The sequence below is a fragment of the Lontra canadensis genome, unplaced genomic scaffold, assembly GCF_010015895.1.
Source record: "Lontra canadensis isolate GAN:19392208 unplaced genomic scaffold, GSC_riverotter_1.0 scaffold78, whole genome shotgun sequence".
NCBI lineage: Eukaryota > Metazoa > Chordata > Mammalia > Carnivora > Mustelidae > Lontra > Lontra canadensis.
The window spans coordinates 7,309,562-7,324,774 of record NW_022631072.1 but is presented as its reverse complement, the minus strand read 5'-3'; the positions used below and the strand labels follow the sequence as shown (position 1 = coordinate 7,324,774).

The 15,213-nt window shown below is 43.1% G+C and overlaps 1 protein-coding gene and 1 non-coding gene across 11 annotated transcripts in view; one reads left to right on the top strand and one right to left on the bottom strand.

Annotated features, from left to right (window-relative positions):
- Positions 1–685: 685 nt before the first annotated feature.
- Positions 686–760, bottom strand: LOC116881902. Its single transcript, XR_004385520.1, has one exon. It is a non-coding gene; the product is annotated as a small nucleolar RNA SNORD59 (small nucleolar RNA).
- Positions 761–12,573: 11,813 nt separating this feature from the next.
- MAP4K3 (mitogen-activated protein kinase kinase kinase kinase 3) overlaps positions 12,574–15,213 on the top strand; it is a 187,610-nt gene continuing 184,970 nt past the window's right edge. For 2 of the 10 annotated variants that reach the window (XR_004385506.1, XM_032881982.1), the window contains exon 1: positions 12,575–12,990. Coding sequence is in view for 8 of the 10 variants with exons in the window: in XM_032881982.1 (XP_032737873.1) it covers positions 12,895–12,990 (96 nt within the window). In the remaining 2 variants the exon portion in view is untranslated. Of the gene's footprint in view, positions 12,991–15,213 lie in introns of all 10 variants that reach the window. The other 8 variants (XM_032881984.1, XM_032881980.1, XM_032881986.1 and 5 more) reach the window with 6 other exon arrangements.

The following is a 15,213-nucleotide window of genomic DNA, read 5'->3' as shown; positions in this document are numbered from 1 at the left end:
GTTTCCCTGGACCACCGTTCCCAAGTGTAGTCCGATAAATATTGGAATGAAGGCAGAATGACAACAAGGTATATTGTGCGTGGCTATGTAGTATATCATAAGAGGAAATGTTTTTCCAAAATAATTCATAAGTTTGGCCTGGGATCATCTGAAAACTGGAAATGATCTACAACACACGTCCATAGTCATAAAACAAATTTTTAAAATCTGCTGTTACTCATAAGAGATTTTCCACACTTAATCATTCAAGAGCTGATTATCCAGAATGTGTAAAACACAAACCCGTTCTTTCTTTCTTTTTTTTTCCCCCCTTCTGCTGCCCGAGTTTTGGTCATTTCACAGCTCATTACTATTCTCTCTCTGGGAAAATAAAAGCAAATGTAGCTCCAACTAGTATTTTCAACTTTCTATATAAAGGTTTTGCAGGGAGGATAATAATTATTGGTTTATGCACCACTTTTCATTACTAAGCATTTGGTTAGGCTCCACTGGGCACTAGGGAAGAATTTTAAAAGTTCAAGACGTTGTCCCTGCTCCTAAGGCTCTTAAAATATAATTGGAGAGACAAGGCTTGTGTACAATACAGCCAAATATTAATGCAAGGCAGTATATATTTAAACAATAACATGAAAGGATTCTGGCCATACAAACACAGTGTATGAGAGAACTTCATTTTTTTTCTACTCTTTCTCAGTACCTAGTAGGTAGCTTCAGCATACTCAGAAGAATGAAATTCATTTTGATAAAGTCATCATAGAATATAAGAAAAACTTATAGACCTACAGAACTTTATAGAGCATAGTATAGACTGACAAAACTGTCACAGAATTTCTCAATAAGGTAGTGAGACTTGAGTTAAATACCATAGAATGGATGGAATTTCAACATGAGAAAAGGAAAAAAAAAAAGAAATTTCTGCACAAAGGAAAAAAAAATCCAGAATTCCAGGGTTGAAGACCCCTATATACTTCTAAGTGAAATATTTCAAGCATATAAGGGATACAAAATAATAATATGAACTCACCTTTCCCACCCAATTTTTTTTTAAATAAATTACTTTTTTTTTTTTTTAGAGATTTTATTTATTTATTTGCCAGAGAGAGAGAGAGCGCGAGCACAGGCAGGTCGAGTGGCAGCAGAGGCAGAGGGAGAAGCAGGCTCCCCGCCGAGCAAGGAGCCCAATGTGGGACTCGATCCCAGGACGCTAGGATCATGACCTGAGCCGAAGGCAGCTGCTTAACCAACTGAGTCACCCAGGCGTCCCTCCCACCCAATTTTGTCAATATTTACTTTTTGCATTATTTGTTTCTGATCCACTTTTTCAGGGGGGAAAATACAGATTTGGCTAAAGGCTTCTGCCTATGCTTTCATTATCCTTCTTCCCCAGAGGTAACAACTCTCCTGAATTTGGAGTTATTATTACTGTGAATATTTTTTAAATGTTTATCACACATAGAAATATGTACCATTGTTTCATGGGTCTAAAGTTAATGTAAATGGTAGCACGCTTTATGGATCTCCTGCCACTTTATTGTTTTCGCTAGATATTTTATTTTTTGAGATTGATGCGTATTATAGTTCCAGTTCTAGTTCACATATTTTAACTACCAGATCATATTCCTCTCTGTGATCATACAACAATTTACTTAACCACTCTCAGGCTGATGAACATTTAGTTTGTTTCCAATTACTTTTCTGTTATACACAATACTTCCCTGAATATTCATTTACACATTTAAGGGAGTTTCTTGGGTATATATAGTGAAGTGGAATTGTTAGATTGTAAGATAAGGGCATCTTTCGTTTTAATAGATATTGTCAAATCGCCTTCCGATGCAATCGCACCAATTTCGTCTCTGCTCAGTAATGCATAAGAGTTCCCATCTCTTCCTTATCCTGCAATTCTGATGACCACGTCACAGGCATGGCATGGCCAGAGGACTCTGGAATTGATTCTTTCTGGAACCTTGCTGTTTGTGTCGGTGATGCTCTGAGTTAGATCTCTTTATGAACCAAGTCCAGGCTGAGAGGAGATATGAGTCCTTTCAGAGAGAACTGGGAAAGAGTAAAGAAAGAATGGCTGAGGATGGCATGCACATTTTTACCATTTTTACATCTCCAATATAGAGCACAACCTGAATTTCAGTCAGCAAGGCTCAGCAGATGTTCAATTGACTGGAACTAATCATTAATCCTGATCTGTTTCTGGCTTTCACTTCTCTAAGTTTCAATTTCCCCATCTGTAAATTATGGATGATAATAATTTAAGGAATCATTCCAAAGGTAACATGAGATAGAAATGTGAAAACATATAGAAGCTCTAAAAAGCAATGTAAATTAAGTTATAAAAGATTTGAAAGCTGTTTTTGTGTCATGACTCCTTAGTATGAGCAGATAACATTTTAGCAATTCGGAACCATTGCCAAATTTCCCATTGGCGTTTTTCTTGTGACCCTAGCAAGTCCTGGAGTCCCGTATATCTGAGCCTCTGCTCAGGATCACAGTAATTTTAAAAACCTATTCCAACCTTTATTTACCTTTACTGTTCTCAAAGAACATTAGAGGAATCCATTTATGGTTACAGAGCCCCCCTTGAGTTCCATTCTATTTCCTCTAGTCTCACATAAAACCTTCAAACTCTTTCTTTAGAACCCAGTTTATTAGGCTTTGGGTCATCTCCCTTCTCCCTTTCTTCCAACACTTTAAAGGTTGACTTAACTCCTTTCTGGCTAACTTACCCCCTTCTCTTCTCACTTTTCCACTCATGTCTACAATCCACTCACCTTAAATTCCACATCGCAAATGTATCAAACTAGGACAGGCTAGAAAACCCTGCCTGAGAGAGAATAGATATTCTTATCTTAATAATCATCCTGGAATGTAAGTTCTTGTTACAGCAGTTAGTAACACTATTTTCACTTTGAGTGTTCTAAAAATAAGGTTCATAAACATTTTCTGCTCCTTATAAGTTGTTCTTTTATTTTTTTTTCCCTTCAGAAGGGGTATGCAGAGGAAGAGAGAGAGACTCTCAAGCAATCCTGTCGCAGGGCTTGATCTCATGACCCTATGATCTCATGACCAAAGCCAAAATCAACAGTCTGATGCTTAACCCACTGAGCCACTCAGGCACCCCTAAATGGTCCTTTAAAGAAGAAGAAAAAGAGGAGGAGGAGGAAGAGGAGGGAAGGGGAGGGGGAGGAGGAGGAAACAAAAGAGGTTGCTCACCACTACTCTCAGACTTTACACTTGGAGATCCCATGATTCTACCATCTTTATTTCTATGGCTTGCATTTATACATCATGATGTAATCACATTTTGCACTTCCTCAATCTATGACTGTCCTTGTGATGTCCCCTCCTTAATGCCCTTTCATCTCCTCAGACTCAATATGCTTCAAAGTGAACTCACATTCATTCCAAATTTAGCTTCCCTCAGAACTTCCACATTTCCATTGCTGGCATTTTAAGAGACATGTTTATTGCCCAGGTGTAGTATTATCAGAAGAGGAAGAGAATGAGGCCAGAGAGACTAATTAAGAGACTTGCAACACATACCAGAAAACAGACTGCATTCAGATTTGCAGACATGGTGTTTTGGATTTATTTGGAGTGACTGGAGAGTGCTCTCCTTAAGTGAGAGGTAACCCTAAATATTGGCATCAGCAACCTAAGAGTGTTATACTTTCTGGTATTAACTTTCATATGGGGACTGGGGAGATGGGGTAATTGGGTGATGGGCATTAAGGAAGGCATGAGATGTAATGAGCACTGGGTGTTACATAAGACTGACAAATCACCGAACTCTACCTCTGAAACTAATGCTATACTATATGTTAATTAACTGAATTTAAGTAAAAAAATAAATAAAAGTTCATATAAACATTTTCAGATATTGGTTCCCAGTTAGCAGTTTTGAGGCTGACACAGAGAAAGACTGCCTGTATGCAGCACCACATTTATGCTTGAAAAAGGCTATTCACAAGTTTCATATAGTGGCTTAGCAATTTATTAACAAAAAACAAAGCAGCAGGGAAATGTTCATGAGTTTCCTTCCTTTTATGATACCATCAACACATGTTTAAACTATTCTGATGGTATCAGATGTTGAGCTGGGAATGTTCATACTACCAGATGAGTCCTGATTTAAATATGTATGTATATATATATATATATATATATATGAACATATATATATATATATGTATATGTGTGTGTGTGTGTGTATATATATATATATTTTTTTAAAGTATCTTTAAGCAACCCAGATGATCAGATTCCAGATGGAAGTTTTGACTCTAATACTGAGAAGAGGCATACCTTGATCCAAACGGGCTTTGTTATGGGCTCAGACCCAGCAAATGGATCCATCCCTGGGGCAGTGATCTGAGTCAGTCTGAGATTTGGGTTAGCTTTACATCACCTTGAACTATGAGCAAGGAGTAAGGAAAATTGGAAAACTCTTGGCATGTTATTCGGATTATTTAACAGCTTTTATTTCTATTTTTTGTCTGTTTTGATCAAGAAAACAAAGCTTTGGTCCAGGTTTAAACCAAATTAGAGATTTTTTTTTTCCGAAGTGATGAACTTTCTAGATCTATAAGCAGATTGATTTACTACAGGTTTTGTTGGAAGTAGGGGTTGGAGTCCTCTTAAGGGAGTAAGAGTAACTAGAATAAAATAAAACTTCCTAAGGAAAAAAAAAAAGAGGCCAGCAGGATAACACTCTGGGCAATAATCTACTTGGGAAACAGGGTTATGTAACCACATTTATTCTGGACCAACTTGAACTGGTCCAACAGTGGCCTCACTCTGTATTTGGGAACAAAGGTACAGGACAACACCCTTTAACTGGGAGAATATAAGGGGAACTGTAGGTTAGATATTATGTAAAAGAGAACCAGGCAAACACTATGCTCTAATCAATCATGGATAAAAGATTAATAAAATCAGGATTTTCATCAATAAGATTATCTCAGCAGCTCTTAGTCTCTTACCCAACCTTTATTCCACCTGTACTTCCTTGTAATCCTTTGATACTTTGTTGCCTATTTTTTACACAGTCTGCACCCCTCCACAATTAGTTAAGTCTAAAAAGGCATCAGTTACCTATAGTGCTAGCCAAAGCACCCCCTTGGAATCCTGGCTTCTCAAGAAGACTGGAAGTTCTTGTCTATCTAAACAAGCTTCTAGGCTTTGGTTTGACTTGTGTTTGCAAGATGTCACCTGGAAGCAATATTGGGTAGAGATACTCTGTGCCCTGTTTTGTTCATGGTGTTGTTATATATGGCCTGGTGATAAGAAGATGATATCTGGTCTGATCAACGGCTGGCAAGGCAGGAATGTTACAGTACGATTCACGAGACCAGTCTCTTCACCTGGAGTTTTAGGATAAGGAGGGTTCAAGAGCACCTCTCATGATCTGATGCAGAGGGGAGCAAATATGGATTTTGGAGATTTAAAAAATCAGGACCCAGGGGCCAGGTTGAACTTGAGGATTATATAATCTGAATGGCATCCCCTGACGTTGAGCAGTACCGTGGCCCTGGGTTTTTTGTGTCTATAAAAAAACGGAATCAAAGTGTAGCCTATAATAGAGTGTTCAGATAACAGGTAGTTATAATCTCCCCATCGTCAACATTGACCAGACTGCATCTGGCATATGGAACTCACTTCCCAGTGCCAGAGTTTAAAAAGATATTAACAAATTCAATGACTTCATAATGAGGGAGTCTGGATGAGACGTATGAAGATGAGAGTGTATAACAAAAAGTTGAAGAGGATCTGGGAGAATATAACTAAGAGGAGACACAATTGCAGAAGAGGGACTATGAGCTTCAATGGTTAGATTAGCACTGACCTCCATCATGACAGAGCTGATATAACTTTTCTGTCTCCCTCCTACTTAGTCTCCTTCTGGCATTTAACACAGCTTGATCACCCTCTTAAAAGTCCCTCCTTTGCTGCATTGATATCAATTGTACTAGTTCAGCAGGTGGAAAATTGAATTTGAAATGCAAAATGCACCTGTGAAGGATAAAGAGGAAAGGGAGCCAGAGTAGGAAATAAGACTCTCAGACTGCAGTGCATGCCTTAATACTTGTGAAAGGAGAGAAAGAAGGAAGAAGGACTGGGTAGAAAGAGCCTCTGTCTGTAGGGATGCTCTGAGCCTAACTCAGTGATGCCAATGGGGTACCCCAGAGCAAAGATTGCCCTTTAGAAGAAATTGCATTGGGCAAGAATGGCTGGTTGTGTTCAGTCATTGGTTGGGAGCCTCTGGGGAGACCGAGACCTCCCCATGAAGGCTGTGATGGATCCCAAAGGCATGGAAGCTAGAGGCTGTCTGTGGTTCTCACTCCTTACAACATGTGCTTCTTTGAAGGGAGTCCTAAGTAGTGAACTCCTATGGCTCCCCTATCATTCCATTTCCACATACCATATTGGAGCCTACCCTTCCTAGTCTCCTTTGCTAGATTCTCTGCCTTTGCTCACAGTCTAAATGTTGGGGGTTTCTAAGAACCCATTTTCTGCCCATTCCATTGATTTCCTCTCTGAAAATTCATCTCAACTCACAATTCAAAAACATGACTGAATGTTGATGCCAAGGCCATATGTTAACTCAGACCGTCATTTTCTCCTACCTGGACCGCTACAATGGCCTCTGAACTATTCTCCTAACTCATCTCCAGTCCTGCCACCTGAGTCCAATTCATTCTCCACCTGCAGCTGGTGGAGTATCTCTAAGGAACAAATGAGATCATGCTACTCCTGTGCCGAAAATCCACCAATAGCACCCTTTTGTTCTCAAGAAGAGATGCAAATTATTTAATACAATTTCCATGCTCCTTAATGGACTGGTCCCTGCTTACCCCAGTGGCCTCATCTATTATTCTCCTGAAACAGAACTACCTTCGTTTCTTTGAATGTAACCACTATACCGTTGGTATGGAGTATACCTTCTTGCTTGACTAACTCTCTATTTGTCTTTTAAGTCTGAGCCTAGAGGATCCCTCCTCTGTGAAGACCTCCATAACCTGCAAAGACTAGATTTGGTCCCCTCCTATGTGACCCCAGGATCTATGTGATAAAGAGCAGGTGGTCTCTTGGCTGTACATATACAGAGAGCAGTGAAACCCTCTCCAAGCATTCGAAGTAAGAGGGACAATATTCTACATATCAGAACTTGTCTCAGGGAATATTCTATATGAGATAGAAAGGAATACTAGGATAAACAGTTTGCTGTGGGTGACAGGACACAATAGATAAACATTCTCAATCCAGTCACCCCCACCTCAGCCCAACTCTAGACATTGGGAAATATGTGTGGCTATTTTTGTGGTTGATGTCAGTGCGGCTGGGAGCAATGCTGAAGCAGAGGACAGCCCCACACAAGGAAGAATTGTCCTACCCAAAATGCTAATAAAACCTCCACTGAGAAACATGGTGCTGGGACATATGCAAATCTGGGAGCAGAATTGAATTGCTCAGAATATCATGGTGGAACCTGAAAGCTGACACTGAGGACATCCATCTCCACCAGCTCCCATACAGAACTCCTCTTGACCTGTAAATAAATGTTGAATACATGCCTTAAAAAAAAAAATATATATATATATATATAGATAGATGTATGAAATTTAAAAATATAAGTTGGCTTGAAAAAGAGCCAAATTATTAGCCTAAGCAGCACCTTATATCTCCTTCTGGCTCTGCTTCCCTGCACCTCAGTACTCATCTCCTTGTAACGGAATTATCTGAGAATTTGTCTGCAGCCTGACTTGAATTCAGGGATCATGCCCTATTGCAGTGTTGGAACCCAATATAGTGTTTGGCACCTAATAGATAATAAATATTCCTAAACTTTGATTCTCAACATTTAGAAATTAACAGATAGGAAACAGAATTATTTACTTTGACCCAACCCTAAAATCTTGCCCCAGATAACCCTAATACCTCCTACTATGGCAAATACTATCATCCTCTTGGGACCTTCCCATTGGAAAGTCTGTATGTCACCCATTGTTTGCCTGCTTCCTCACACCACCAAACCTTCTTCAATTCCACCTTCTAATGATCCTTGTGTTCTTTCTTTTCTCTGTCCTCAGCATCCCTGGCCTTAAATCAGGTTTTCTTATAAACCTGATTTATCACATTTGTTTCCTAATACCTCTATTCCCAACCCCATGACTGCCACCCTTCAAAATATTCTAAAATAGGGGCTGGGAGACTGGCTTAAATTCGTGATGGCTAAAATAGGGGCTGGGAGACTGGCTAAGGAATATACTTGTAGTGATGAGCATCAAGGGATGAATGGAATGGTTGAATCACTATATTGTACACCTGAAACCAATGTAACACTAAAAAAAAATAGTTACACCGAAAGGTAAAAAAAAAAAAAGTTCTAAAACATACTACAAATAATAGTAATTAATACTTTGTGGGCTTGTTGTGGTCTAGGAGCTGGTGACTTTAACACGTATTTTATTTATTCTTAAAAATTTATTTATTTGAGAGGGAGAGGGTAAATGAACACGGGGTGGGGGTGGGCAGGGCAGAAGGAGAGAATCTCAAGCCAGCTTCCTGCTGAGGACAGAGCCTGACACAGGGCTTGATTCCACAACCCAGGAGATCACAACCTGAGCTGAAACCAAGAGTTGGATGCTTAACCGATTGAGCCACCCAGGCACCCCTTAACATGTATTTTAGTTTTGACTCCATAACAGCCCCATTTTGAAATATCTTCCCAAGGTCATTCAGAAGGGGACAAGGAGACAAGATAGGAATCCCAGTAGCCTGGCTCAGTGCTGTGCTAGGCTAGGTTGTATAACACCCTGGAACTTTCTGTCACTGCTTCACATATGTCTGGGTCTGATTCTCCTCCTCTTGTAGGGTCTTTTTTGAGCTAAGGCTTGCTCAGTATTCCTTTCCTAGAGCTGTTTGCAAACTGAAATGTGAGTGGTGATTATGAGGTCAGTAAGCCGAAGAAGTGGATCTGATGGGTGGTTAGACAAGAAGTCCTGAGGCGAAAACACAGAGTTGGTACAGATACTAAAGAATCCCTAAGCCACAGACCCACAAAGGATGGGCCAAGAGAAGGGTGATCTGGATACACTGTCTATTTTAGCTTTTACCTGCTCCCTACAGTGTGATGCTTACATGGGTGGGATCTTTAAGGGGCTAGGGCTAGGTGGCCAGCCTGGAGTGTATGACTTCCCCTTCATTTCTCTGGCTAACTGCAACACATTCTTTAAGATATTTCTTTAGGAATCTCCCTGTATCTTCCTGTCTGCTTTCCTGCCCCTTTTCTGTGCTTCTCACAGTTTTGTGAGACTGCAAACTCCCCAATGGCAGGCACTGTGGTTTTCTTCTCTGTATTCTATACCACTAGAATTTAAGAATTGTTGACTCTAAATGCATGACAAGGAGGCAGATTTTAGCTTAGCATAAGAGAAATTTTATTTTATTTTTTTAAAGATTTTATTTATTTGAGATGGGGGAAGGGGCAGACGAAGAGGGAGAAGCAGATTCCCCACTGAGCAGGGAGCCCAATGTGGATCTGTATCCCAGGACCCTGGGACCATGACCTGAGCTGGAGGCAGATGCTTACCTGACTGAGCCATCCAGGTGTCCCAGCATAAGAGAAATTTTACAAAGTATACCTAAAGCAAAGTATAGATTAGTGATTAAGTATAGATTAGAGTATAGATTGGTGGTTAGTATAGATTCTGGCCCTCTGGGGGGCCCTGCTAAGCGGGGAATCTGCATCTCTCTCTGCCCCTCCCCGCCTTGTGCTTGTTTGCCCTCTAATAAATAAATTTAAAAATCTTAAAAAAAAAAAAAAGTTTCTGGCCTTCATGTCTTACCGCTGTTCAAATTTCAGATTTTTGTTACGTTGAGCCAGCTTAATCTGCCTGTACCTCAAAAAATTATGATAATAAAACTTATGTCATCAAGTTGTTGTGAGAATTAAATAACACATAGCAAGTACTTGGCTCAGTTCCAGGCACCTTGTAAGCACCTGGTAATGTCAGATATCACTATTGTTTTTATTATTGTTATGGTCGCTCCCTAGCACAATCTCAAACACAGTGAGTGGCTTTTGGAAGCAGTGAGTTTCCTTTTCCTGAAGGTATACACATAGCAGTAAATTCAGGAGAGATGCTGTAGAAGCAGTTCTTGAAAAGATTAGATGACTTCTAAGGATGCTTCTAATCATAGAAAAGGGAAGCTATTTCTCAGATTCAAAGAAAGTGTGATCATTAGTGTTACTTCTAGCAAAGTTGAGGAGCATTGGGAAGAGGAAAAACAAAGACATCAGATTTGGCATCTGCATGTATATATTACAAAGAACAAAATATTTTATTCTTTGTGAGCAGTTAATTGCAAAAGCCCTTTTATTTATGCTGTAACCCACATGGCAAATCAGGCCCTTACATGAAAATCAATCCTTTTTCAAAAGGAATAGCTTGGTCCTGCCAAAATGGAACCAACAAAACCTTAAAGACTCGTTTGAGCCCTACCGAAATGTCTTTCCCCTTTGAAAGAAATCTATTAGTGATGCAAATGCGAAGTTATCTGCACAGATGATAATCCTAGTAAACAAAACAGTGAAACCATTACCAGGTTCTCATGCTGAGAATTTGGCTTTCCAGCATTAAAAAGGCAGAGAAAGAGAGCAGAACTGATTCCTGTTTGGGATAGTTTATTAGGTCTGCTTATCTGAATCCTGGACTCATTATTCTCATGTTTTGCTTAAAGAGGCCAAACAATTCTCCAAATGTGGACAAGCTGAAGAAAGACCTGCAGTCCGGGTCCCCAGCAAGTGCCGTAAACAGAGAAAAGCAGGAACGGAATAACATTTATATTTAGGAGTTTAATTCTCAAGATACCTGAGCCTTAAGGTGAGATCTAGCTAGAAGAAATCCAATGATAAGCACTCACGTGGTAGTAACTTAAGAGATGAGCACATATTACTGATGCTTTAATTCAAAATTAGACAATTGGGGGCACCTGGGTGGCTCAGTGGGTTGAAGCCTCTGCCTTTGGCTTGGGTGGTGATCCTGGGGTCCTGGGATTGAGCACCCTATTGTATGGGCTCTCTGCTCAGCAGGGAGCCTGCTTCCCCCCCTTTCTCTCTCTGCCTGCTTCTCTGCCTACTTGTCATTTCTGTCAAATAAATAAAATCTTAAAAAAAAATAGACAATTGGAAGGCTACTTGTATAGGTGAAGAGGTGGTCATTTTCCAACATCTTCTAGTCAATACCTACTCAGATAAACAACTTATTTGAGAACTTAACATGCAATCTTACTGGAGGCAAAAGGACTGAAAACATAAAAATGTATGAGACAGTTAACTGTAAGTATAGTGGCTTGACTATTATTTGATTATACTTATTTTATTCTTAAGTTTGACAAGACCTAGTTTCTCAGGAGCCACCAGGCAATTGGGAACACTAGTGGTCAGAATGTGTGGTGCCTATGGATATTAAGAAAGTATTTCTGAAGCAAAACTCAAGATAGTATCATCCAAGCGGCCATCACGTATTTGGTTAAAGCTTTTGGAAATACCTAGTGGGCAATGGGCAGTTTCTTGAGAACAGAAAATTAACCCTCCACTTCTTGGACAAGTATTAACAGTTGAGCTGGTGTCCACATAGATCGGATGTCATGCTCACAATCTGGGTCTCACGCCGGGTGGGGCTTTAGGTGGGTAAACTAAAGAGCTTCCGCCTCATCATGTGTTTACATTTCAGGTGCAGGATGAATCTTGCTCACGCTCCACCCTCCACCACCTCTCCTTTGTAAGGTTGCTCCACGGCTTGCACTGTCCCCGCCCGGGTCTTTGATAATTCAGCGTCTCCAGAGAAGGTCAATCCCTGCTTCAGTTCTGGACTCTATATGCTTGTTTCCCACGCCCTCCACTCGGACTGGTGGGCGGCCGCTCAGCGTGTTTTTCCCCCCGAGTTTCCCACGCCCTATCCACCCCACATGCCTCCTGGCTGCTCTCCAGTCCTGCCCTCTTTTGCACCCCGGCAGGCCAGCTCCAAGGGCTCCTGTCCGGTGTCAAAGCAAGCACTTTCCTCAGGGCTACCCCTTCTCCGCAGTCCCAGAAAGTCTCTGGTAATCGGCTGTGTCCTGTGTGTAGGTGCTTCTGAAAATAAGTTGGGGACACTGGCTGCCTTGCAAATTAAAACTACACTACCTGCATAGGGTCGGGACGTGATACAGCAACGTCCAACTTTGCCGTTCGGGAAATGAGAAGTGAATACGAGCTACTTTCTCCCCTCACCCCCCGTCCTTCCCCGACCCCCAGATCACCGCGGACCCCGGGGCAGTCACGCCTGCCCAGCAAGACTCGGCGGCTGTCAAGTGCGGGTCGGCGGCCCGGGAACGCGGCGCGAGTTCGGGGTCGGGTGCTGCAGTGCCGCCCGCCCACGCCCGGCAGGCGCGCGGAGCCGGAGCGCGCACGGAGCCGCACGCGCGCGGGGCCGAAGAGCGCTCCCTCCGGGATCGCGGCTGCGCAGTCGGGCGGGAGCCGGGAAAAGGGGGAGGAGGGTGGAGGAGCCGGAGTAAGGGGAGGGGGAGGAGCGGCGAAGGCGGAAGCCATGTTGGAATTGCACCCCGAGCGAGGGGCTGCGAGTGTTCTCCTCTCCTTGTGGGTGTGACCCGGGTTCGGCGCGGCGGCGGGCTGCGGGGGCGGGGACGGTTAGCCCGGGCGGCGGCAGCGGCGGCGGCGGCGTGAGAGGAGCGGCGGCGGCGGCGGCCGCAGCGTGGAGCCGGGCGATTGTGACCGCCGGGGGAGCAGGGGGCCGGCCGCGGCTCCCACTCTCCGTGTGGCCCCCTGAGCGCCCCCCCTCCCCTGCCCGGGAGGGAGGCGGGGGGCACCCGGGGCCCGCCATGAACCCCGGCTTCGATCTGTCCCGCCGGAATCCGCAGGAGGACTTCGAGCTGATTCAGCGCATCGGCAGCGGCACCTACGGCGACGTCTACAAGGTAAGGGCGAGGGGCCGCGCGCCGGCGAGGCCGCGGGGTCGGGACCCGCCGCGGGGAGGGCGGGGGGCGCCGCCGCCGTCTGGGCGCCCGCGTCTGCGCTTCCCCTCTGCAGGAGACGCGGGCGCCCGGGAGCTGGGGGGTGGGGAGGAGCGGGCGCCCAAGGCGTCGCTGCCTGGGAACGAACAAAGGGCCAAACGGGTAACCCCGAGACCTCGGAGCCCTTACCTGAGCGCTCCGCTTGGACGCGCGGTGCTCGGGAAGGGCTGGACGCGAGCCGGCCGCTCTGCTCAGTACAGCGCGGAGAGGGTCTGGCCGTTTGTTGCATTGGCGGGGTCAGTGCGACGAACCAGACCGCGGGGGTTTGGCGTATGTCAGACCTGTGTTCGTCAGACGGACCTGGGACGGTCCGCTGTAGGTCTGGCACTGCAGACCACCGGACGGGGCGGCAGTTACTACTCGGGGCAGCCTCCACCCACAGCCCCCCAGCCTTTCACCTCTTAGCATCCGCGTACCATCTTCTTTTGATTTTCCGAGTACTGGCTTTCGTTTGTAAAAGATACCTAGTTAGTATGATCACCCCTGGTTTGGAGGAAAAAGCAACTTTGTTTCTTCCTAATCTAATTGGACTATGATGCGTCATTAAACTTGCTTTTGTCGATGACACATAAAATTCAGCCCCCCCCCCTTTTTAAGTGAATTGAATACTCAGGAAAGTATTTGACTAGGTTAGAATTCAAAGTCCATTAGTAGTGCAGCATTCCTGTTGTAGACGGACCCCTTCTAAATGTGGGAGATAAATCACTGTTCCTTGGCCAGTTCAACTCTTGGCCTCGCAGAGACTGCCAAGAAGCGAATAGTGCCAAATGTGGCGGCATCTTGATTTAGTTGTGTATCTTCTTACTGGTGACTGAAGTGGAGCTCGTCCTGTTTCACATAACATCTGAGGATGCAAAGAGAAAATTTTACTTTGGAAAGTTTAGTTCTAACTGAACTTTCTGCCCATGTTTAGGCGATAGGGTTTTTGCTTTTACTTCAGTGCAAGATGTATGGTGACTCACAGTGCAGCAAGGATTCTGCATTAGTATTGTTTTGTGTATGATTTTGCTGCCTGTCATCATTTGTCTCATCAGTTTTGCTTATAAGATAACACAGGTGTTTTGTGTACACCTATTAGGTATAAGGTACTGGACATCGAAGTACTTGGGTTGTAGCAGGCAGGAAAAGGTAGACATATTCCTAAATCTTACCTGGAGTTTATATTGGGGGAGGGGGGAGAGGAACACTAAACAACCACTTAGATTATTTTATTGCAGTTTATTTTGTGCTGCCCAGGAGAAAAGAGGATTAAGATTAGGGTTATGAGAGCATGTAACAGGAGGAGCTGATCTCCTTTTGGGAGTCAGAGGCAATGGGGAGAGAAGATTATGCCAGATAGAGAGAGCATAATCTGTGAAGGCTGTGAGGCCCCAAGGAACAGGGGTAAGGATTTGAAAGGCCTCAGTGGCTTGAGCAGCCAGAGAAAGAGAATGGCCCTAGATCATACAGGCCCCTTAGGTCTTTAAGGCGGACAGTTTTTTCTTTAGGACAATGGGGAGCCATTGTAGGGTTTTATGTAGAGGAGTAAAATTGAATTTAAAAGATCTACCTGTACTGTGGTGTAGATTGGAGGAGAAAGAATAGTTAGGCAGCAGCCACTGCAGTAGTCCAGATAAGAATAACGACTGCTGTGTTTTGGAATTGGTGGTGATTATGAAAGTTGAAGTGAATGGATCCAAATAGATCAGAAGTGTTAGGGGAGTCTAGTTATATTCAGTTGAAAAGTTAACTAAAACTTTACTAGTGGCTAAGTCTTAGGTGGCAGTGTGTACAGTAAGTTCTTTTCGAGTTCTTTACAAAAATAATTGGTTGTGTATTTACTATATTTAGAAAAAAACAGCTGGTAGTTAAGCCACATGATTAAAAAGTAAAAAAAATTGGGGCCTGTAATTTCCTAAGGACATCTAAGTGCAATACAGGTATAAGTTGATTACTCTTGTCATCTGTTTAAAGTAATGATAATGAGAACTAACATATATGGAGTGCTTATTATTTGCTAGGCACTGCTCTTAAGATTTTTTCATGTATTAATTTACTTACTCCTTATAGCAACCCTGTGAAATAGGTGCTGTTATTAACTCCATTTTGCATTTGAGGAAATTGAGGCACAAGGGAGTTGTAACTTGC